Source organism: Hydra vulgaris, chromosome 11 (genome assembly GCF_038396675.1).
Source record: "Hydra vulgaris chromosome 11, alternate assembly HydraT2T_AEP".
In the NCBI taxonomy this organism is placed as follows: Eukaryota; Metazoa; Cnidaria; class Hydrozoa; order Anthoathecata; family Hydridae; genus Hydra; species Hydra vulgaris.
In genome coordinates, this window is record NC_088930.1 from 38,620,656 (window position 1) to 38,646,348 (window position 25,693).

General features: G+C 28.1%; 1 protein-coding gene across 1 annotated transcript; it reads right to left on the bottom strand.

The window, feature by feature from the left end:
• Positions 1–218: 218 nt before the first annotated feature.
• On the bottom strand, positions 219–2,402 carry LOC100205558 (rhamnose-binding lectin). The gene is made up of 5 exons (XM_065811015.1): positions 2,244–2,402; positions 1,682–1,960; positions 1,134–1,421; positions 721–1,008; positions 219–595 (listed from the first exon to the last, which is right to left on the bottom strand). Exons 1-5 carry the CDS (start codon positions 2,302–2,304, stop codon positions 300–302), a joined length of 1,212 nt encoding a protein of 403 aa, XP_065667087.1. The 5' UTR covers positions 2,305–2,402; the 3' UTR covers positions 219–299.
• Positions 2,403–25,693: the final 23,291 nt, after the last annotated feature.

A 25,693-nucleotide genomic window follows, 5' to 3' on the forward strand; every position in this document is an offset into this window, starting at 1 on the left:
AAGCTCAAAATTGTCAAAATTTCATAGCATCTCTACTTCACATTTACAACAAATTAGCATTGCAAATTCTGTTGAACTGAATTGATGACGTATTCATTTCTTTTTTTAATTACTTTGCAATGTAAAAAAAGAAATAAATAAAAAGAAATAAATTGTATAGAAGTTCAAAAACGACTTTAACATAAACCTTGAAAATAAATAAAATAAAACTAATATACTTGAATGCTATAACATATATTTCATCAAAATTTCCTGAGTAACCATCTCCATTAAAACAAGCAAAAAATTTGTTTGTTTTTTTAAAAACAACTATACATAACTTCAAGGTATTTGTACGTTCCAACACAGGGATCGCTAAAAACTGCATTTGTTGCCGCGACAGTACAAGATGGTTTGCCAAAACATTGTAATTGAGTAACTGCAAGTGATTTTCCTAGATTATTGCAATTGATGTTTGTTGATTGTGCTCCAGGGCAAATATTAGATAATTTTCGACCATAGTTAGCATGTAACACTTTAATGTTTCCATTGCCGTTGCAATCAATCTTTAGATTGCTTCCTTCGCATGCTCGTACGACATTTACTTGTGGTATACCTGTTGAAAAAACGTTGTTTTTTTTAACTAATTTCATTATTCTTCAATCAAATTATAAATTGCACAAATCATATTTTAAAAAAATAATTTTTTTTTTATTGCGTTATTATTAAAAAAGTATTTACATTGATATTGTACTTCAAGATATTTGTATGTTCCGACACAAGGATCGCCAAAAACTGCATTGGTTGCTTGGATGGCACACGAAGATCTACCTGAGCAACTGTTGCGAGCAACTGCTAATGATTTTGCTTGATTATTACATTTGGTGTTTGAAGATTGTGCTCCGGGACAAATATTAGACAATGTTCTACCATAGTTTGCATTGAGCACATTAATTACGCCATGACCTTTGCAAGAAATTTTCAAACCAGAACCTTCACATGCTCGCGCAACATGCACAGGTGATTTACCTAAAAATTATGTCTTTTTTTCACAACTGTTTTCATTATTCGTTAACTAAATTATAATTTTTACAAAACACATTTTGAAACAATAAAATCATTTTTGATGCGCAACTAATTTAAAAAGTATTTACATTGATATTGTACTTCAAGATATTTGTATGTTCCTACACATGGATCGCCAAAAACAGCATTGGATGCTTTGATGACACACGAAGATCTACCTGAGCAGCTGTTACGAACAACTACTAACGATTTTGGTTGATTATTACATTTTACGTTTGAGGATTGTGCTCCAGGACAAACATTAGACAATGTTCTACCATAGTTTGCATTAAGCACTTCAATAACTTCATGACTATTGCAAACAATTTTTAGATCAAAACCTTCGCATGCTCGCGCAACATGCACCGGTACTTTACCTAAATAATATAATTTTTTTTTACAACGATTTTCATCATTCTTTTATTTAATCATAAGTTGTACATAATACAGTGTAAAACAATTCAAACAGTTCATTTCCAACAACACGGTGGGGATGGGGGGCAAAAGGTTGGGAGGGGGAGCACAATATAATAGACTTTTTTAAAGAATTGATGATTGCGCTCCTCCCTCCCCTACTTCGAAACCCGTGTCGTCGGCCCTGTACTTTTAATGATTCATAAAAACAAAAAGTATTTACATCGATATTGTACTTCAAGATACTTGTATGTTCCGACACATGGATCGCCAAAAACTGCATTGGTTGCTTGAATAAGACACGAGGATCTGCCTGAGCAACTTTTACGAGCAACTTCTAATGATTTTGCTTGATTATTACATTTTACGTTTGAAGATTGTGCTCCAGGACAAACATTAGACAATGTTCTACCATAATTTGCACTGACTACTTCAATTACTCCATGACCGGTGCAGTCGATTTTCAGTCCATACCCTTCACATGCTCGCGAAGTGCGTAAGACTAAAAGTCATAAAATATTATCAGTTTATTAATGTTTTCATATCTCTCTCTCTCTTTCTCTCTCTCTCTCTCTCTCTCTCTCTCTCTCTCTCTCTCTCTCTCTCTCTTTTTATATATATATATATATATATATATATATATATATATATATATATATATATTTATATATATATATATATATATATATATATATATTTATATATATATATATATATATATATATATATATATATATATATATATATATATATATATATATATATATATATATAAATATACTTACCTTGGGCATGAGCAACTCCGACAAAAAAGACAAATGCAAAAAAAGCGCAGACTTTAACCATGTTTAACAGCTAATGACTGAAATGAATAAACTGAAGTTTAGTTCTTATTTATAGTTTTTTTTTCATTGGCATTTAACATTTAATCATCCTATATTGAGTTACTGTCATGTAAAATTTTAATTATTTTCCGGTAAGTAATAGTTACTAGTTGTTAAAAATATTGCACTCTTGAAAAACTTGTTGTTAAAAATATTGCACTTGTTGTTAAAAATATTACTAGTTGTTAAAAATATTGCACTCTTGAAAAACTTTATTTATATTTTTATAATGCTCACGTTGGAGGTATCCTCTATGTGGAAAACAACAAATGCATTTTGTCGTGCGTCCGTTTCTTATCAATTATATTAGGCTTTTTAAATTTATCAAGCAACTGAAATCTCCTTTTTAAATGTTAGATAAACTTCAAAATCACCTTTTCAGGTAATAAATAAACAAAAAAAAGTATTCCAGTTGTTAAAATAAAATTAGCAAAAAAAGGCGCGGGTATTAATCAAAAGTTGTAAATGAAGTTTCAATGGTGCCTTTTTAACTGCGAGTTTGGCTTAGCGAGTTTAGACCTGGTCTAGTTTATAGTCTTTAATTTAATATTAAGTTATACAAGTGTTGAAACTAACATCGGTCTTAAGGCAATGAGCCATGAATCTTAAAGCCTTGAATTGATTAAACAGTGGATTGTACGATCTAGGTACATTACTATTACAATCAATAATGGTGCAATTTATATAGAGCTTTATAAATCGATTTAAATTGTTTGGAATAAACAGAGCAAGCAATACCATTATAAAAAGTTAATTTTATCTAGAAAGAAACTATCGAAATAAAATCATTTATCTGAGCAAATACTAAAATATTTTCTTAATATTTTTTTTTGTAACTTAAATTTAAACTTTTTGGTGACGTCATTAAACTTTATCTGTTTAATACTTAGCTTATGGTTAAGATTCATCAAGTTTTTAGTTTAGTTTTGCATCAAAAACACAACGGCAAAAAAGTCACTAGTTGAATCTATAAAAAAAGTTTGATAGTTAAATACTTTGTTGAGTACCATACATTAGATATTATGTTATGTAAAATCGTTTAAATATTAAATTAAAATGGAAAATATGCAATACGACAAAAAATTTTTTATTCTTATGTCAATGTATCCTTTAAATAATCAGGCTCTATTAAATATATCGAAGAATTTTTGCGTTATGTAACACCTTTCAAGTAATAAGCCGTGGTACAATATTAAATGAAAAGAAATTAAGTAGTATTGCAAGTCGATATTTTGACAACATTCAACACATTTTTTGAATATTTTTATTATGTGGTATTAATAGTAATAAGTCATTCCTAGTTTTTCACTGTATAAAATTAAGATATTATTTTAATATATACCATAAATATAATGTAATAATTTCATAAAAAAAAACATAAAATTAATATACCATAAAATTAATATACCATAAAAATAATATAGATAAAAAACTTGTAAAAGGTTTGTTAATGTTTCGTTTAATGACTGTCCATAAGTAGGTCATACTATAATTTTTTTTAAATTAACATTTAAGGAGTGATTTTATTTTGGCTTGCGGTAAGTTAAGTAATATTCAAGAAAAAAAAAATTGAAAGATGGTAAAAGCGATAAAAACTGCATCTTTACGACAAAAAATTAACAAATTTCCCAGCAAGCGCAATCAACGTTGAAAAAGGGCCGAAATTTATGGTTAAAATATGGTTGATTTTTGGTTAAAATGGAAAAGCAAATTAACGGTTAAAACCAAACGTTAGATGATCTAACGTTTGATTTTTGGTTTGTTTTCAACGTTGATCTAACTTAGATCAACGTTGAAAACAAACCAAAAATCAACATTAGATTAAACGTTGATTTAGCGTTGATTCAACCAACTTATATACGAGTTTATTCAACCTTGAAAATACAGCTTTTTACGCCGTGACTCTTTTAATCCGAAAAAACGTTTATTTTTGGTACAATATTGTGTTGTTGTGAGTAAGAAAAGAAACAATTCTTCATAAACTTATAATAGCTGTCATAGTACAATCTCTTATGCTAATGCACTGCACATCTTGTTCTTAACTGTTACAGATTTCACTTATTATTATTATTAGTTAATTATATATGGATGGTTAAGCGCCAAACCAGCCTAATTTATTTTTCATTAACCTCAAATCAAAATAAATTTAATCAAAAAAATACTCAGTAAAAATACAATTAAATCACAAATAAAATAATGAAATACTCAAATCACAAATTAACAAAAAATAATAAAATCATGGGGAAAAAAATGTAGTAAACAAAATCTTAATTAAGATCAGAAAAACCAGACATAAATACAACTGAGAGGTTAGAGTTAGTAGACAAATCCATCTAGACTAGTCTATATAAATGTGATTTGATACTCAATGGATATATTGAAATATTAAAAAAAAAAGAAGAAATAAAATTAAGGTACAAGCTGTTTATAAACAGCTTTTTCCTTAACTTTCTTCTTTTTTATAAATTTTTTGCTGTTTTGAAGTCTGCTTATAAGATATCTTAGTCCTAATTTGAGCATGCTGTCAGCAACTTTTAATAACTTTTTCTTTTTTTATAAATACTAACTATTTATGAAATAAGAAATTTATTTATTAACTTGTCATCTATGCAACTTGACGATTTAGATGATATTATGTGTAAAAAAAAATTATTAGCAAAAAGTTGTCATAAATGGTACAATATTGACATATCCAAGACAATTATGTATGATGGCAGAGTAATATAAGTTAATTTAAAAAGTCATAATTTACACTCTTTGTTACTTTCATAATGTTTATATAATGACATATGCATTTTATAACCAGAATGTGTTTTATTTATTTATTCTAATTTAAACTCTATTAAACTTGAACAGCTCGACATTAACAATACATAAAAAACAAATCTTCTTGTTCTTTAGAGATTTGACCGGCTCCTCTCTCAGGCTGAACATTATATGCACATGACAAAACAAAGTTGATACATTTAAAAAGGACTTTAATGTATAGTTTAGCTCCTATATTATCAAAGCCTACATTAACTAGTCTATTTTTTGCTTTTTTAACTAAAGCTTTAAATTTTTGTTTTTTCTATTCTGCAAGCCATTTTTATTTTATTTTAATAACGCAACAAAATATTAAAAAATAATAACGGTAAAACGAAAATATACTAAAAGAAACTAAAGTAAAAACATATATGCTCTTACTTTGCCTGATGTTATTATACCAATCCCTATCAAAAACAATACAATAAATACTTTACATAAGATTTATACTTTAGATAAAGATTAAATGGTCTTTAATGCTACTCATAAATATAGATATGTTATAATCATTTATATAGAATATGTTATAATACCTGTAGTTTTACCACATTTTAATTTAAACTTATACCAACCAACTGTTGTGATATATTTTAATTTTTTACAGCAAACTTCACTTTTCGATTTGGACAATGGACAAAACCTTTCGTTATTCAACTTGATGGATTTTCATTTACACAAACAACATTGTCTAAACAAACTTTTTTAACAAACCAAAATATACTGGTCCACACTATAGTTTTATAATTATAATAGAGACTTTGATTGTAAATTTTATATATATATATAAAAACATTTTTAAATGATTTTAATATTCATCTCTAATCCACCATTTTTATATAAAATATGCAAGGTAAAGTATTGTACACAATGTAAAAAGACTTTTAAAAAACTTTTGTATAATGCAAATTCTTATAAATTTTTTTAAAATTATACATATATTCAAATTATACATATATACAAATTATACATATATACAAATTATACATATATACAAATTATACATATATACAAATTATACATATATACAAATAAATTAAAGTTTGCCCACACAAATGTACATATGTACATGTGTCGGCAAACTTTAATTTATTTTTAACGTTTATTCAAAGACTAGCTGGAGTTACCCGGCGTTGCCCGGGCCAATATTTAAACTGGGTTACCTGATATCTGTACACAAAAATGAGCCCAAAAATGGGCCCAAAAAATGGTCCTCCTTGACCCCGGGGATCGGGGTACGGGGTCAAAACCCAGCTCAGAACCTTCTCCCCCTCGAGGACTACCCCCATGCCAAATTTTATCGAGATCGGTCCGGCGGTTTGGATTTCTATAGAGAACAAACAAACAAACACACACACAAACACACATTGCCCTTTATATATATAGCTGGAGTTACCCGGCGTTGCCCGGGCCAATATTTAAACTGGATTACCTGATATCTGTACACAAAAATGGGCCCAAAAATGGTGTTCCTTGACCCCGAGAATCGGGGTACGGGGTCAAAACCCAGCTAAGAACCTTCTCCCCCTCGAGGACTACCCCCATGCCAAATTTCATCGAGATCGGTCCGGCGGTTTGGATTTCTATAGAGAACAAACAAACAAACACACACACATTGCCCTTTATGTATATAGTTAAGATTATTTATAGTTAAAAATAAACGTTGAAGTAACGTTGAAATTTACAACGTTTTTTTTAACGTTGAACTAACGTTAAAGTAACGTTGAAAAAACGTTGAAACAACGTCATGTGTTTGCTGGGTTTACTAATGTCTTCTAAGTTATTAATTATCTAAGCCCATTTGTAATTGTAATCAATTACAACAAGTTACATAGTATTTGGTATTTCCTTTATGTTAGAGGTGGATTTAATTATGTGCCTCCGGTGTTAAAAAAGTTGCAATATTTATATAATTTTCCTTATGGTTTTTTAGTATAACTGTTTTTGTTTTACAGTGAATAGTAAATAAAATATTGTGTTATAGAGAGTTAAAAATTGACACCCTTCTAGAGCTAATTTAACTAAATACTTTGAAATAAAAAAAGATTGGTTGGAAGTTTCTACACTAAGAAATGCACTAACAAAAAATCTACATATTCAGAAAAATTTGCTTCTTTCTGACAATCTTGATAGGTGAATTTTTTGACACGATATTGAAAAGTGAATTTCTAATCAATACCATGAAAACACAGGATAACCGATAACATGCACAAGACATCCATTAAACGTCCAGACATCCGCTGGGCATCTTTGAACGTCAAGTGCCCACTGCGGAAATATTACAATAGTAAACATTTGAAAAAAACAATTTTATAACAGTTTAAATTATATATTTTTTGGAGATGTCATCTATCTTTAAATAAAATGTCAGTGGTATTCGCAGACTTGGTATTGAAACAATGGTCTCAACCCAATGCTTTGTTTATGACCCTTGTAGTGATATCTCAAAAAACGCTTTCAGATTTTAACTGTCTGGAATAAGTTTAGGGACATTTCTAATAAAAAGAAAAAAGAAAAGAAAGCTGGACAAGTTTTTAGATATAACAAAATGTAGGTGCATCATATTACTTTGTAGAGATGAAAATTCTCCATGTAAGGAAGTTAAAAGTTGTTCTGCATTTCACATATTTATGATAAAGATACTAAGATGCTAAAATTTGATTTATAATGACTCAGATCTCAAAAAGAAAAGGTCTACCAAATACCAAACTTATCAAACTTATCTTACATACATGGTAGAAACAGAAAGACAGTTTAAATCAGGTAAAATGAAAATAATAGTAAAAAAAAAAAAAGGAAAAAATCAATTAAAAAAGGAAAAACTTATTTAAAAAAGCTCTTATTAACCAACAGGTTCAAATAGAAGACTTTGGAGATGAAGTTTATCAATCAGATCGAAATGACTTTAATCAAGAAACTTTATCTGAAAATAATAAGGATATAAATGAAATATCCTCAAAAGACAGCTCCAATAATATTAAACTAAAAACTTCTCTATTTATTATCATTAAACAGAGTTATATAAAGATTCCCAATATAGCACTAGGATCCCTTCGATTCAACTTATCTACTGCTATTACATTTGCAGTTGTATCTTTTTTCAATTGGATCAAAGACATATTTAAAGACGGAAGAAAAGACCCTATTCTAATTTACATAGAAGATTTAATTAATAAAACGTTTTGTCAAAGAATAGGAAAGTAAGAAAACATAAGTTTTACTTCTAAACTAGATGGAACCTATTTGACCCATTACTCACCTTCAAAGGGTCCAAACAAACCAGTTAAAGAAGCTGTATTCGGTCTTTATAACTGAATGGTTGCTAGAGGAATCGATCAAGCTAAAATGGTGATTGGATCAGATTCCACAAATTCAATTAGTGCATCTGGTAAAAATGGTAAATTATTAACTCATCTGGAGAAACTTATTGGATGAAAATGTTTTTGGTCAATTTGCATGTTACATACAAATAAGCAACCTTTAAGATACCTGATTTCAAATCTTGATGGACCTACAAGACCTAAGAATGGATTGAAATGGCTTCTAGGCAAACTATTATTAAAAATAAATCAGATTAGACAGGTAAAACTTCCGGATGAAAATTCTGGATGTCTTTTGAAAATATTTATCAAGCAGCACTTCACTAAGCTGAGACATTTCATGTTCATCTGAGTTTCTTCTTATATTTCTTCTTGAAAGCTCATCAAACAAAAAGAGAACTTTTGAAGTCAAGATGAATATGAAAGTTAGAGGAGATTCAGAGCAAAGTGATGTAAGTGCAAGAAACCGAAAAAAACCTACACTTAACTTTGATGCTGTGACTCTCCTTGAACTTATTGACTGTTGACTTTATCAGTAATGAACAAATTTTGTAGCCAAGTTTTACATGCAATATGACAAAAATATACAAAAAGTAATTTTATGATTCTCTTATGGAAGTACTTTACTACCCTCTCCACACAAAGTCTTGTGAAAGAGTTGTTAGAAAAAAAACAGTTTAGCTTGATGTTCCAGCTTGATTTTTATGAAATTTTTATTTTCATCAAAACTTGTTTGTTTTTTTAACATTTTATGTAATTATAACATATGTTGACAAATCCGTGTGCGTTCACTGAACATTTAGACGGTTCATATATAACAATTTCAAGCAATTGATCTGCAGGTTTTAATTTTTATATAATACTCTTTTAGTGTTCAAAATTTATTATCTTGAAAAATGAGCAACCCCCTTATTTTAGAAATGGTGGAAGTTTACATGGTCATAACTTTCGAGCACCAAAAGATTATGAGATTAAATTTAAAACCTTTTGATAAATATATATCAAGTATAAGATAGTAAAGCTATATATTTTGTTAGCTCATCATTCTCACGCATGAGAGCAAATGAGCTGATTCACATGAGCAATTTTTTAAGGTGTTTTTGTTTCCAAAATTTAATTGGTACCATTTTCATTTGACATAAGCATGAATAAACTTAAGTTTGGAATTGCAAATTGCTGAAGATGTTAGACATAAAATGTGAAACATAAAAAAAATGCGCGTCTGCTTATGACGCAAAAACTCTAGCTTTTACCTAATTTGCTTGGTTTTTTAGTACTGCAAAAACTATTTTTTCAAATCGTCAGTAACACCTACTTATATTAAAAAAAAATTATTTTGTCTGGTAAAATGTTTTAACAACCATGTGTAATAAAAATTTATTTTTTATCTCTCATATTTTTTAAATTTTATCCATTGTTTTCATTTTAACGTTATTTACAGTTTTCAAGTTCATTTTCATCTCCCCCACCCCCGCCCTCCCAAAAAATTTTTTTATTTCAAAGTTGCTTCAAAATACCTACCACATAATAAAATTACTCCCAAACTGTTTTTTTTTTTTATTTAAACTTTTTTTAATGTATAATACATTCTAACTTTCCACCCTCATACCCAAGTATTTCTAGTGCCAGTAGAAATTAATACTCCAATATACGACTATCTTTGTCTTGTCATTTATCTGATTTAAATGATTGGAAACTTAGTAAAAATATTCGAAATAAGTTTGTAAACAATGTTTTAATTAATGACTGGCCACTTGTGTCCAAATGTGTACATGTGTCCAAATGTGTACATGTGCTTTTGAATAGATAATAGTATTTAAAAAGATAAATGTATTTCATAGATGATTTTTTAACTTTTTGTAAATCTCAAATAGTTTTAGCAAATCAGCTAGACAAGATAAATGCAGCAGATAAATGAGGGTAAGTGTAAGAGTGTAAAATGAAGCACTAAAGTACTAATTAGTTCTTCTTTATCAAATATCTTGACCAAGTTCGTTTTGTTCTGATTGTGGCAAACTGTATTTATTTTTATTGTTAAATTAACAATTCAATTTTTCTATGAATGGTCAAACTTTCTGTTGCGTAATTTTTTTTTTTGAAAAATGGGTGTAAAACCGTCGTAGTAAAATTTGATTGAACGTAAAACGTATCCTTGTATAAATTTGATGGGATTAAACTTAAAAGTATCCTTGTCAGTGGCGTAACTAGGAGGAGCACAGCCCCGCAAGGCGGTAGGGCCCCGGAGCTTAGAGGGCCCCGCGAAGATTTTTTACGTATTCTTAAATGAAAAACAGATAATTTTTCAACAATAGGAACTCTATCATAGAATTTAATTTCAATAGAAATTCTATTATAGAATTTAATTTCAATAGAAATTCTATTATAGATTTAATTTCAATAGAAATTCTATAATAGATTTAGTTTCAATAAAAGTTTTATCGGAGAATTAATTTTCAATAGAAATTCTATTTCAGAATTTAACTTCAATAGCAAATCCATTATAGAATTTCTATTGAATGTAACATTCTATTGTAAATTTCTATTGAATGTAAACATTAGCGAATAGTAACGTTGTCTATTATAGAAATATCGCTGATATAATTTAGTACTTTAGTATTTGTCGATAAAGTCAGGTGATTTTAAAGTGGAAAATTAAGTATAAATTATTAAATATAATTATATTTAGAAGGTAAGTGCTTTTCTATTTATATGCATTCATGCAAAGCAGTAACAAAGTCATATAATTATAATTTTCATTACAATAAGTTGAGTTATCAAAATGTTTAGCTAATAGGTAATAAATTAGTTATATTTATAATATTGGTAATATTTTTTAATTGCTTGTTAAAAAAATCTTGCAATTTTATTCTAGCGATTTAAAATATCCTATATAAATTAATTACTGAGATCTTGAATTTTTAAATAAAAAATGTATATAACGCGATACAGGTAGAACCATGTTTTTGTGTTGAGTACGCACTAGGTTTTGCTATAGTACGAGGATATTACGAATTAACAAAGAAACACAAATTATGTGTACATATTTGATATAAAATTAAAAGGGCGGACTCAAGATACGAACTAAAGAATAAATACAAATTAAGTTTATTATTTATTCAAAAATATTTAGCCACATATATTTATATCTATAGGGTTAATACATATAATTGTTCTAATAAAACATTTTTCTAACAATAGCATGGACTCAAAAAGAACTTATATGAGTGATATTATAAAAATATCAATGTCGTCACTAGTACTTCTCAAGCAACCCAACAAGAAGAAATGTTATCTGTTTCAATTAACTTAGAACACAAGGAAATTTCGAAAGATCATAATGAATCTCGTTATAAAAGTAATGCATATATTTTCGCAAATCCTAACAATCTTACCACTGCAATGCAAGTTGAAGAAACAGATACAGAACCGAATATATTTCAGAAATTAAATACATTAACAACAGATATGGGATATTTTAAAGGAAAATTTATTGATGATAGCACAAAAAGATTTATTATTTCCTCTGAAAGATGCAAACCACAAGGACCATTTAAAAAAGATCCTTCACAAAATTTTATACATTTTTCCACAAATTATTATTATTGTGCATATAAATTTGGTCGAACACAACGATTTTGGCTCTGTTATTCCAAAATTCTGGACTCATGGTTCATATTGTGAACCATGTTGGTTATTTTCAAATGATAAAAATAACCAATGGCGTACGGGAGTTCGAGACTGGAAAGGGCTAAGTAAAAAAATAAAAAGTCATGCTAATAGCCTAAAACATATTAAAGCATGTAAAGTATACGATCATTGGAAACAAAACAGGGCACTTAATGAGGATACAGAGACAATAATTCGTCATAAAGCTTCATTTTGGAAGATGGGATTGGAATGGTTATTTAACATCACTTTAATGTTAACAAAAAAACTCACTTGCATTTAGAGGTCATAGTGAAGTGTTGGCAGATGAAATTTACAATGGCAATTTTTTGTCTCATGTTTATTTGCTGTCAAAGTACGACGATACAATGAAACAAGTACTCAATAAGCCCAAAGGCACTATAAAATATCTTAGTCCAGCTATCCAAAATGAAGTGATTTAATGTTTAAGCCAAAGTTTAAAAAAACATTATTATTCGAAATAAATGAATCTGCCTTTTTTCTATTATAGTTGACACAACTCAAAATGTATCTAGAAAAGAACAATTAAGTTTAATTTTTTGATACGTTCACATAATGCGCAAACAGGACACTCAACCTTGTCAATTAGAGAATAAAGAAACATTTTTGGGTTTTTATGAAATAAAGGATCATTCGGCAGTAGGTTTAACCAATCAATTGTTATTATTGCTTGAAAATAAAGGAATAGATTTAAAAAAGTGCCGTGGTCAAGGATATGACGGAGCTAATGTGATGAGCGGCATTTATAACGGAGTTCAAAAAAAATAAATAATATTCAGGCATCTGCACAATATATTCATTGTGCCAGTCACAATTTAAACCTGGTTATAAATGATGCTGTTTCTGGTTGTCGAGAAGTAAATCAATTTTTTTCGGAAGTGCTTTTCAAATCATTTATATTGTTATTTTTTAATTGATTCCATAATGACGGACCTTGGTTAATAATTTAGAATTTTGACACTTGTGATTTTACTCTGCTCAATTGATAGTTATGGTTGGTATTTGACCGAAGATTGTATTTTTGTGAAAACGCCAATGTAAAAATATCAGAAAATACTTTTGGCAGCAAGTTATTCTTATATTTATACATAAACATTAATATTTGAAGCGAATTAAGTTTTGATATATTTAACACATTCATGTATTTCATTTCAGAGGAAGGGTTTTCTAATCTTTTAAAATAGTTAACCGCTTTACATGCGTGGTTTTGTAGCCTCTGTAATCTTATTAATTTAATTTTGCGTGTGTTAGCCCAAACAATATTAGCGTAAGAGAGATGACAATGAACAAGACTGAAGTAAAGCATTTTGCGTGATTTATAATCAAGAAAGGCCCTAGATTTATATAATACACTTATAGCAGATGATATTTTTGCTTCAATAAGACTAATATGTTTTTTCCATGATAGGTTCTCATCAAATAATACTCCCAAAAACCTTGTATAATTTACTCGATTTATTTCATTTTTATTAATTGACAGTTTTGACAACTTTAACGGAAGATTAGTTGATTGTCTTATTTTATGGAAGAGAGTAAAACTTGTTTTTTTACAATTTAATGATAACTTATTAGCTATAAACCATTTTTTTATAATTTAACAAGAAATTTACTCCTTTTTTGGCAACAGTATTCAAAGATGGGGTTTGCTATCAAATTTTAGCGGGGAGTCGGAAGTAACATTAAAAAAATTAAACCCAACAAGATGGTCTTCAAGAATTAATTCTTTATTAGCTATAAAGTTACGCTTTTTAGATATAGTTAAAACTTTAACTGAAATTTCTTTAAAATTTTCGAAAAGAGTAGAACAAACTGAAGCTCTAAAATTATGGGACAAAATATCAAACTTTGAATTTGTTTTTATTTGCGTCATTATGTATCACATATTAACGAATGTAAATTATGCTTCAAAAAACTTACAAAAAAAGTACATAGATCTACATAGAAGTACATAGAAGCGGCCACGTTATTTGTTACAGTGAAATTCAAGTTAAAAGATTTTAGATCAAATTACGATTTATTTAAATTAGAGGCTGTTACTATTTGCAGTAAATGGAAAATAAAGCCAACATTTAAGGTTAAGACGCAATCCAAATATGCGAGACATTTTGATGATTTAAGTGGAGGTGATTTAAACGAATGCGCTGAAAAAAGATTTCAAATTAATGTTTTTTATAGGACCATAGATATTGGTAACGTGCAAATAAGTGATAGACTTACTGGAATGGAAAAACTTTCAAATCTTTTTAATTTTTTGCAACCTCAAAATTTAATAAAATTGTCTGAAGATGATCTAATTAAATCAGCTAAATTATTGCAGACGATTTGACAAAACATTTTTCAACCCAATTAATTAATGCAATCACTTTTATTAAAAATGACATCACAGAAGCAACTACATTAAAAGATTTAGCTGACACACTGCTCATGAAATACAGTTTTATCGAGTGCGATTTTTAGATGTAAACACAGCAATATTGCTATTGATGACAATACCTGTGACAGTTGCAAGTGCTGAAAGATCTTTCAGCAAATTAAAGATTATCAAATCATATTTAAGAAATAGCATGTCTCAGGAGCGTCTCAAACATTGTGCAATTTTGGCAATAGAGAACGAAAAAGCACAAACATTAGGATTAGATAAAGTAATTGCGGAATTTGCGATTAAGAAGGCAAGAAAAGTTTATACTTAAAGTTGTTCAACAAATACAAAGTTTCTTAGAATATTCTTCAATTTTTTTTTCTATTCTTGATAGCATTCTAAGAATTGCTGTCTTAAGATAGTATATTTATTATGAAAATAAAAATTCTCCCATAGGCATAAGTGAGGTAAAGTTAGTTTTTGCTATTAAGGATGTTCGTTCTTTTTTATAATTATTTTGTGAAAAGATTCTAGATTATTTCTCAAATTTATAAAATAAATATTTTTTACATACTTAATCGTGTTATATTAACTCAATATAAAAAGCAAATATTGGATATTTGATTTGTAAATATATTTTGAAAAAATTTAAAGTGGGAGGGCCACTTTTCTTTTTTGGCGGGGGGGGGGGGGCAAATTTATAGTTACGCCACTGATCCGTTTATGTATTTTTACGTCGGTCAAGAATTTTTTTTCAAAATTAAATTTGTTATTTAAGCAAATAAGGAAAAAGTTATGAGTTAAAAACGGAAATGTGGGACTATGGGGTTGAATGAAATACGCCAATTATTCACTTGGCTTGTATTAAATATTTTTGTCTAAACTGACCAATGCCTTTATAAATTCTTCGTTCAACTTTTATATCGATTATTATCAAATCTATTCTAATATAAAATATGCCTCAAAAAAACTTCCTCGCAAAAAAAAAAAAAAAAGAAAAGAAAAAAAAATCTCATACATCGAAGTCCAAGATGCACTTCGATGTATGAAGTGCATCTTGGAAAATAAAAAGCGGCGAACTTTTACTAAACAAAACTTTTCAATCATTAAGCATACCAATAGTAACTCTTTATAGGCGTGTCAACATCGTAGATGAAACAATTGGTTCAAAAACAAGATTGCTGCAACATTATGAATCAACTGGTAGATACACTCAACAAATTATCCAATTGGAGCTTTGGCATAACTTACAACGACGTCATCACTTTATTTACTATTCTTTATTATTTATTATTATTATTTATTATTGCATTGTTATTTATTTATTATTATTTATTTATATATTACTAATCTTTATTATTTAATTAATTTTACTGACTATTTGCAACACCAAGTTCATACTTATTTTACAACGATTTACCAGGGAAAGATTGGTACAAGTTGTTCATCAACTGGTGAAGTCATAATTGAGCATCAAAGCCGATGACAATATTTTATTGACTATAAGTTTTTTAATTGTATTTGATATGGTAAAGCTGTTCTTTGTGAACCTCTTTTACGTAGACCTGATTGGACCTGGTTTACATGGACCTGGTGTCTTAAATAATCTCAAACTTAACATTCATCTAGTTTTACAGTTCATGTATAAAACAAAATGTGGACTGTCTCCAAAAATTTTAAAACTTATTTTGAAGAAATACACCATAAGTAATCTACAAGATTTTTTCATAAACGACTTTGTTGTACCAAGATCTTATTCAAAACTGAGTTCTAATTCAATTCAGAATCGCGGGCCATTTTTGTGGAAATGTTGTCCAACTATTGTTGCCAAAAAAAATGCATCACTTAATCAGTTTAAACTTAAATTAAAGCGGTGTTTGTTAAGCACAGATTTTCATTTATCTTTTTGTAAAAAATATATATTGTAACACGGTGCTAGGTGATAAGACAAAAATAATGTCTTCTCCTTGCTCAGGTCATTAATTTTATTTGTAAATTTATGTAGGTGGTCACATTTCTTCAACGGCAAAATATAATGTTCATTGAACATTATTGTTATTATTGTTGTTATTGTTATTATCATTATTGTTATTATTGTTATTATTACTATTATTAGTTATTTATGTGCTCCAAGAAGTCCTAATGGTCTTATCTCAGAGCACCGCAGAATTTAGCCAGGAAATTCGGTTGAATCATATATAGTTTTGGATTCAACATAATTGTTACTTAAATATATGGTAGCGTATTTGAGCAAAATTTTATTAAATAATGGTTTAAAATTTTTTGTATTTTATTTTTATTACCTTTATACATGAAAATTATGAAAAATGCTTTTGGTAAAGAAATAAAAAAAAATGCTTTTGCTAAAGATTTAGTATATATCACATTCAAAACAATTGTTTGTTGAAAAATGGTTTTGAATATGAAATACATTGCACATCTAATAATGATCTAATTGCATGTTTTTGCTTGTTCAAAAGTTTTTTTGTTTTTTGTTATATTGATGCTACACCAAATAATGTTTCGTAATTATGACAAAAATCAATAACTAATATATGAATGAATAAATAAGAAATGTGTTTTAAGCTTGGTTGATCTAAGAGCTATTTTTCTTTATCAACCAATAAAAGTAAACCAATATTTTTAGAAAATTTATTTTCAATAATGCTTCGAGATCTTTCTAAGTTACGTTTTCATCAAAAGTTAGATCTAAGAAATTCATTAAACATTCTCTCTTTACGATGTGATCACTGATAATAAGTTTTAAGATATTTAGAAAAAAAAAAAAATAGTGAGAACATAATTGTGTTTTAGTTAAGTTACTCAAACACTTTGTAAATTCTTTTAAGCCCTTAAATTGGCCCAATTTAAGTACTTAAAAGAATATATAAAGTATTAAGTATTATGAATATTATAAATTATTATTTTTTCCAATTTAAATGGGACAAAATTTTGTTGTTGTTGTTGTTTCATTAAGGTGGTTATCAGGTAAAAAAAATATTTTTTAATTGCCAACTTAATCATGTACCAAAATTAGTTTAAAAGAAACATACTTATTAATATAATTAAAATCGCTTAAAATTTTTTTTTTTTTTTTGTTGTTGCTGAATTAGCATTAAATGCAAAAAAATCAATGAAAAAGGAAACAACATTTTCTCAGCTTCTTTATGACATTATAAGCTAAAAATTACAACACTGCTAGATTATAGTGTAATAAACAAAAGTTTACTAGAAAAACTAAAAATATTAATTATTTTTAAAATGGCAGCTTTTTCAATATTAAACAAAATTATTGATACAAAAACCCCAGGTAAAATATTTATATATTCAAATGGAAATAAGTTTAAGATTAGTTCTAGTAAGCTATTGTAGTTCTATCTATAAAGAAACAACCCTGAAAATTTGAATTCAATTGCATATCTGGTTAAAAAGATATGAATGATTTGCTCTTCGCAGTCAGGCAAAAAAATACAATTGAGAAATCAAGCTTTAAAGTTTAAAAACAATTTATTAATTAAAAATTCCCTGAAATAAAGAGTCAACTCCCTCTTTATCTTTTTCCTTATCAATATAGCCTTTCCTGATACATCTCCTTTTCCTTCTAGTCATTTTTTGTTTAGGAGTTGAATTTTTAATCGTGTTCTTTACTCTTGATACGTCCTTCTTCCACGATCCTTGGATCATAAAACTTCCAGGGGCAAGCTGCAAATGTTTAAAAATTCTTGTGAAACCTCTTAAACCATCATTGTAATTTATTACAGCTGAAGCAACACCCATATCTAGTACCTTTTTTGTAACAAAAATGTTTTTTGGGCACTTTTTCCAGATTATCTGGTTGAACGCTTCATTTGGATTTTGTGTTGCACCATCCAGGCATCTTGATAACAAATCATCCGATCGTAGTGCCAAGAATGTGTCTTTAAGAATACTTTTAATAGCAAGAGGCAAATTAATTATTGGCTTATTATTTTTGTCGTTCTGCCAATACTTGCACCAGCTTTCCTTTGTACGCGGACAAAATTGGTGTCTCTCTTCGATGTTGCTTATATTAGAGCAATGCCACAATACAGCCAAAACAGATTTTTTCATATTGTACAAGGTTATAGTACTGTCTCCACTCCATGCTTCTAAGGTATTTTGCCTAATGCTCATGCCATAAAAGTTTTGCATTTTATTTATGATCTTATCTGTCAACCTTCCTTTCCCTGATATCATTTTGTTGTCTTCTAACTTTTTACCCTTTAAGTCACACCGCATTTGACGTAACCGGGTGCCAAGGCGTTTTTGGACATGACCAACACACTCTATCTTTACTGGGATAAGATCATCTCCGTATGGCTTTGCCTTTACAACATTCCTATAGGATTCAGTATCTCCATCTCCTATATAATGAGAATAGCGCACGTTGTACTTTGCCAATGATTCTGTAAAAAATGATAAAGCACCTGCTGATTCCATGGTACCTGATGATTGTAAGTGGTTAAGGTCACAAACATATGTCTTCAAAAATTTTAAATAACCGCTTTTATTACTCTTACTTTGCCACAAAGCACAGCCAAGGCAAAACTTTGAAAATACTTGGTAATCAACAACTTTACGGTTAGCTTTTGCAACAGCAGTGCATACACCATTTAGAGATGAATGACCGCGTTTCTGCCATGAACCGTCAATTCCAATTTGTATATCAACAATATCATTTTCAGCAACATTTGGAAAGTCTTTTTTTCTAATCTCTGTCACAGCATCCTTCATGCTATCACAAGAAGCAGCTTCATAAAATTTTAATAGGTCAGAGTTTATTTCATTATACGAGAACAAACTCATTGGTGGGGGCATATTCAAAATAGATGCAAATGTTTCCATTGCCTCGTGACCTCGCCCAATTTCTCTAAAGGCCATAACAGTTCTCACATTAATTTCTTGAGATTTTACTCCTCTAGTATCTCTATCAGGCATACTAAATGCTCGTGATGAATTAAAGAAGAACGTCCATTCACAAGCTGCACATTTAATACAACATTGTATTGAAAATCCCTTTGCTTTTTCATCAAGATATTCAAGAGCAATATCCTTTGAATTGCATCCACCACAGGATCCAATGCTACAAATTAAATCTTTAAACATTGGGAAATGAAAAAAAAAGAAAAAGTCGTCGTGTTTTGTTAAAGATTGATCAGCTTTATCTAGAGAAATGTTCAACTTTGTTGAATTAGCACTTGGCAATGTATTTATTCCATCTTTGTTTGTATATTTTGCAGGCTGTTGCAAAAAATCCTCAATTGCTTTCTTAGTATATCTATTACCTTGAAAAACTCGTTTAACTTTGCTAAGTTTAAAACTTTTATTCTTTGCCATAATAAAACCTTTTTTAACAACTTCAAACTTTTTCCTCTCTGCCTAAAAAATAACATCAAAACATACTACTTTGCTTTATAACTCTAGTTCAAAAGTTTAGTTAATTATACAGACCCAAGAAAATAAATAATTATTTAAATCTAGTTTTAAGGATAATATATCTATAAAAAAAAATTGGTTGCTATGAGGTTGCTAAGTAAAGTTTTTTTACTCTTACCAACTAAAACAATTTTTTACATTTTTTTAATTAATAAACCTATATCATGTTATATATGGTTGAAAAGCCAATTAAATTTTACACAAAGTTGGCTAATAAACTAAAAAACACTTTTTTTCACAAAAATCGCTATTTTTTTACCTGATAACCACCCTAAACAAATTTAAATTTTTAAAAAGTATTTCTCCAGAAATTAACAAACTTTTTAGCTCTGTTTATTACCCCAAACACCTGTAGCTTCCACATTGATTTATTGAGTATGTTAATTAAGATGTAAGTTAAATTTTTATTTACTGTAACTGTTACATCTAACGACCACAAAAGTAGACGCTTGGACGGCTTTTTTATTGTTTTTTATTGTTAATACAAGTTTACCCAGATGACTACTTTTGTGTTAACCATGTTCCCAGTTTCAATTTAATGATGGTCTTAAACCTTGAAAAATAATCTTAAACCATAAAAAAAGGTTCTGCTTGGAATTGGCAACTTTTCAACCTTGCTCTGTTTGTTAGTGTTTTATGCTGTACCATTTATACTTTCTAGGTACCAAATAAAAAAACAAAAATAATAAAAACTGCTGGATTGCAAAAAAAAAATAAAAATAAAAAACAGCTTTTGGATCAAACAAAATCTTTAGTTGTTTTTTTTTTAAGTTTTTTTTTTTTCATTCACTGTAATCATTTCAGAGTTTAGTTTTTCTATCATAATACATCATCTTCCTTTGTTGTTTGAGCTAATTATTAGATGTTAGAGTTAATTTATGATCTACAGGTAAACATTTACCAGCAAGACACATAACTACTACGCTTTTAATAATGATTTTTAAGTGACTTCTGTACTGCCTCTGCTGGTTTAAAACTAAACTTGGAATATTGTACCTAGTTTAAGACTTGAATTGAATATTAATTCATAAACAGATTTAATAATAATGTGCTGTTCCAGGGATTGGAGCTTTATAAAATATAAGAACGCTTGAAATATGATAAAATATATTTTTAAAATCATTTAATTATTTTGTAATAGGGCGAATAATATAACTTATTAATAAGATTTACAATTTAAAAAAATATCCTAAATTATAAACAAATATAATTTAGGATATTTTTAACAAATACTTTAAGTAAGTTTATTATTTAACTTTGATATTTATCTTTATTTGCAATTTATAGACATGAATTGCAAATAATGACAGGTTAGAGCTTTTCCTCTCCAATACTCATTTAGGGTACAAACTCCTTTTAGCCAACTCGTGTATGAAACTGTGGTGTTAAGGAAGAAACAATCAAAATATTCAAAAAAATAAAAGAATGGTAAATTTGTTTGATAACAACCACCTATTTCAGTACATTTAGAAGTAAAAAATCAGCAGTGGACATATTGATTAAAAGAATGCTTAGAAAATCATCTTTTAGCATTATGTCTCTGTAATTGTATATATATATATTTTTCAAAAATACATATCAAAAGAAACCACAAAAAGTTATTCGATAAAAATATCAAGTGCATTTTTAACTATAACCTAATGTAAATGTGTAATAAAAGTTTTTTGTACCTTTTTACTCTAAGTTAGAGATTTGCTCTGGTTTTGATTCCCAGACAGGTTATTTAATCGCGACGCTTGAACTATCTTGTTTTATCTCCATATTTTTGAGTTTTAAAATAAAATGATTTAAAAAAATAAAAACTTTGGGAGACGGCACATCAAAACATCTTTATAACTTATGTTATCTCCTCAACTTTTTTACTTAAAACTTAGGTTTTAATAAAATAGAAAAACATTATTCTGAGGTACATAACACTATCAATAACTCAATTTTTTTCAAAAAGCGGAGATAAAACAAGATAATTCTAACGTCGCGAAATGGTGATTGAAGAATGATTATGTTCACTTGCACATTTTTTTAGCCTCAATTTAAATTTTTTTTTTAATTTCTTCAAAATTGAAAAAAAATTTCGATCTTTTTTTTTGGAAATTTTTTTTTAAGGTTTGTTTTGTCAGTAAAAATAATAATTAAAAATTTGCGTAATATAAATAGCGATTGTACAAATAGGGCAAAAAAAAGACAATGTTTGTCTTATTACTACTAAATGAAACAACTAAGTTGTGGTAAGCTGCTAAAGTGTAATAACTAAAAATCTGAACAAAATTAAATATTTTTAACAAACAAAGAACACTTTTTGACAAAATGATTGATTTTATTAGTTTAAAAAGTATATTAACAATAAATTCTAAATTATAAAATTAAATAAAAGTTGTAAGTTTTTGTCATGGCAACGAACGGTGTCCACTCTTGCAAATACTGCGTAAAGCTAGCCAATGTACGCGCTCTAATGCAATTTTTTGATTGAAAACTCAACCGTTTTTTAAGTTTATTTAGATTTTCTGCTTGCTTGTTTTTAATTTATAACAATCTCTTAAGTTCAGACCAAAAGTCTTCAGCCGGACCAAATTCTAGCGTATAGCAGAATAAAACCAATCTATGGTATCTCAAACCGACAGATGTTTTTTGCCCCGGTGTTTTTTAGGTTTTTTTTTTATTATAATAAATATAAGTTTTTTTTATTACTATTTTTGCATAAGTATGGTTGTGTTACAATAAATCACTTTGCAAGACCACGCTACAAAATACATTTCTTTTGATCAATCAATTTTTAAAGACGCCTCATCTGATTTTTAGAAGTCTTTTTTGGTTTGCACCTACTTCTTGCTTTTAGTTTTGGCCTTATATTGCACTCATTTCTTTTTAGTCTATTATACATATTAGGTTTTGGTATGTTTTCCATTTGTAAATATTTACAATGAAGCATTTATTTTTATCTGCCTGTAAAATTAAAAATACAATAAATAAATTTAAAAATAAAGTTTTCTAAGAAAATCTTTGTCATAAGACGTTTTGTTTTCTTTTTTAATTATACTAAATAAGATTTTTTACTATATACAAAGAAGAAAAATTTGTAAAAAAGTAATCATGAATGCAAGTATATTAAATTATTTCCATCATATTTTAAAATTGCTTTAAATTTTTTCAAATTTATATCTCTTCTACTGAACAGTTTCTTATTATTATATCATCCCATGGGATTATCATCCCAGTCTTCTCACTTAACACTCATTATTTATTTCGAAAACTTGGTTGTTTTGATATTTGTTCCATTTTTTAACAAACACGCACTTGCGTTTCTTTCAAAATTAGTCAATCAGATTACGCATATCTGTGGTTGTTTTGATCCTTTATTGTAGGCCTTAGACCCAAAGATACAAAAAAATTAGAAATTACTATATTTAAACGATGTTAGCATTATGTACGATTCGGGATGTATGATGTATGTTATATGATTCATGGTTAGGTATGATGTCATACACGATGAATTTTTGTAAACTTTGTTTAAACTTCTATGAAATTGTTTTTCTTAAGATGCCGACTATCAAGTGTGCGCAAATTTCCGCGATAAAAATATTGTTTTCTAAAATTAAAACCTATTCTGATTTTGGTTTCTTAATTCAGTTCCGATTGGTTTCTTAATTCAGTTCCGATTGGTTTCTTAATTCAGTTCCGATTGGTTTCTTAATTCAGTTCCGATTGGTTTCTTAATTCAGTTCTGATTGGTTTCTTACTTCAGTTCCGATTGGTTTCTTAATTCAGTTCGACATGATGAGCAAGTATAAACATTGTGTCCTGCCTTTTGTATTTTATTCACAAACTAATATATTCAAATTCAATTTTTAATTAATTCAGTTAATTTTTTCAGAGCTTCTTCAGATATAATTTATTTACAAATCTTATTCTAAGCTATTTTTTACAACACTTGACACATACACAGGACTTATTTTCTTTGTATAAGTCCATAAATTTTCAGCTTTGCTAGGAACTAAATTCAAAAACGTTCTCAAATCAAACTTTTTGTAATCAAACAATTATTTGGAATTATTTGCATTATCACTTTTAATAAAAGATCATTTTTATTATAATCTAATAATAGCAAATGATATATTATTATATTATTACACAATTTTATAAACAAAAAGATAATTAATTTACTAAAATATAGAGTATTTAAAAAATTGGTTGTTTAACAGATTGGTATACAAATGCAACCTCTTTAAATAATAAATTTGGCGAATTTAATGATAATATATCCAGATCTAAGGCTCAAGTTATATTTGTGTGCGAGACTTAGTGGTCAGTAATGTCTACTACTAATATTCCGGGTTATAATTTTGGATTTATTAGTAGAGGGATTATTAAAGTCACAAGATTATATGCAGACGATACATAATTTATTTCTATCAATCATTGTTATGAGGATAATAAATTGTTACAAGAGGACATTAACATGTTAGTAAATGGGTCTGAAGATTGGTTAATTAAATTTAATGAATCAAAATGTAAAGCCATGTATACTGGTAAAATGAATCCTATACATAAATATAAATCGAACGACTCTGTATTAACAGAAACAACAATAGAAAAAGATCTTGGGATTTTCATTTCAAATAATCTAGAGTAGAAATATCATATTAATTCACCTATAGGCAAAGGAAACAGAAAGTTAGGCATGATCAAAAACTCTTTTGAGAATAAATTTTTATACAAATTGATACTTTGTATTATAATTTGGTATTTTTGTATTAAATGATATAATTGTATTATAAATTGATAATTGGATAAATTTTTATACAAATTGTTAGTACATCAACATTTGGAATATGGAGCAACAGTATGGAGTTCATTTTGGAAGAAGGACATTGACAGTCTTGAATTTGTGCAACACAGGGCTACTAAAATCAAATCTTTAAGGGGGAATTTGTATGAGGAAAGATTAAGTATACTTGCCAACTTTGCATGATAGAAGAAGAAGAGGTGATCTGATTCAAATATATAAGATCTCAAAAGGGAAAGATGTTGTTAATTTTCACCACCCTCCATTGAATTTTGATCTGGAAAGATCAAGTAGAAGTAACAATTTTAGAACACGCAGACAATTTACCAATTTGAGGATTCGTTGCCATTTCTTCACAAACAGAGTTACAAACGATTGGAATTCTCTTCCTCAATGGATAATAGATAAGGATAACTTGAACCTTTTTAAAAACAGCATTGATAAATATTGTGGTTTCTGAACACTGCTTTTTATAATCGGATGTCATAGTCGTAATTCTACGTAATTAAGACTCAACACTCCTCAAGTGTGTACAGCATCTTGTCTATGTTATTCTATTTTTGATTATAAATATCCAGCACCAAAGCAAATAATTACATTATTCTGCAAATTATTTTTTATTTTATTTGCTAATTACAAACCGAGACTTTATCTTATATAATTCAATAAAGTTGAAGTCAAATCTAACAATCCTTTCTACATTGAACGTCTGGTTTTTACGATAAATTAAATTTAATTAGTTTATACCATGCATTATTCCATACAGGGTCAGATTCATAGGGAGGTAAAGGGAAGCCGTCCCCTCCCTTATAACATCGAAAAAAAGATAGAAAAACAAATTTAAACAAATTATATGTTAGACATACATCAGTAAATTCTAATTTACATAATAAAGTACATTCAAGCAGGAAAAAAAAATGCCTTTTTTTTTAAGCATTTTTTTTTTCAC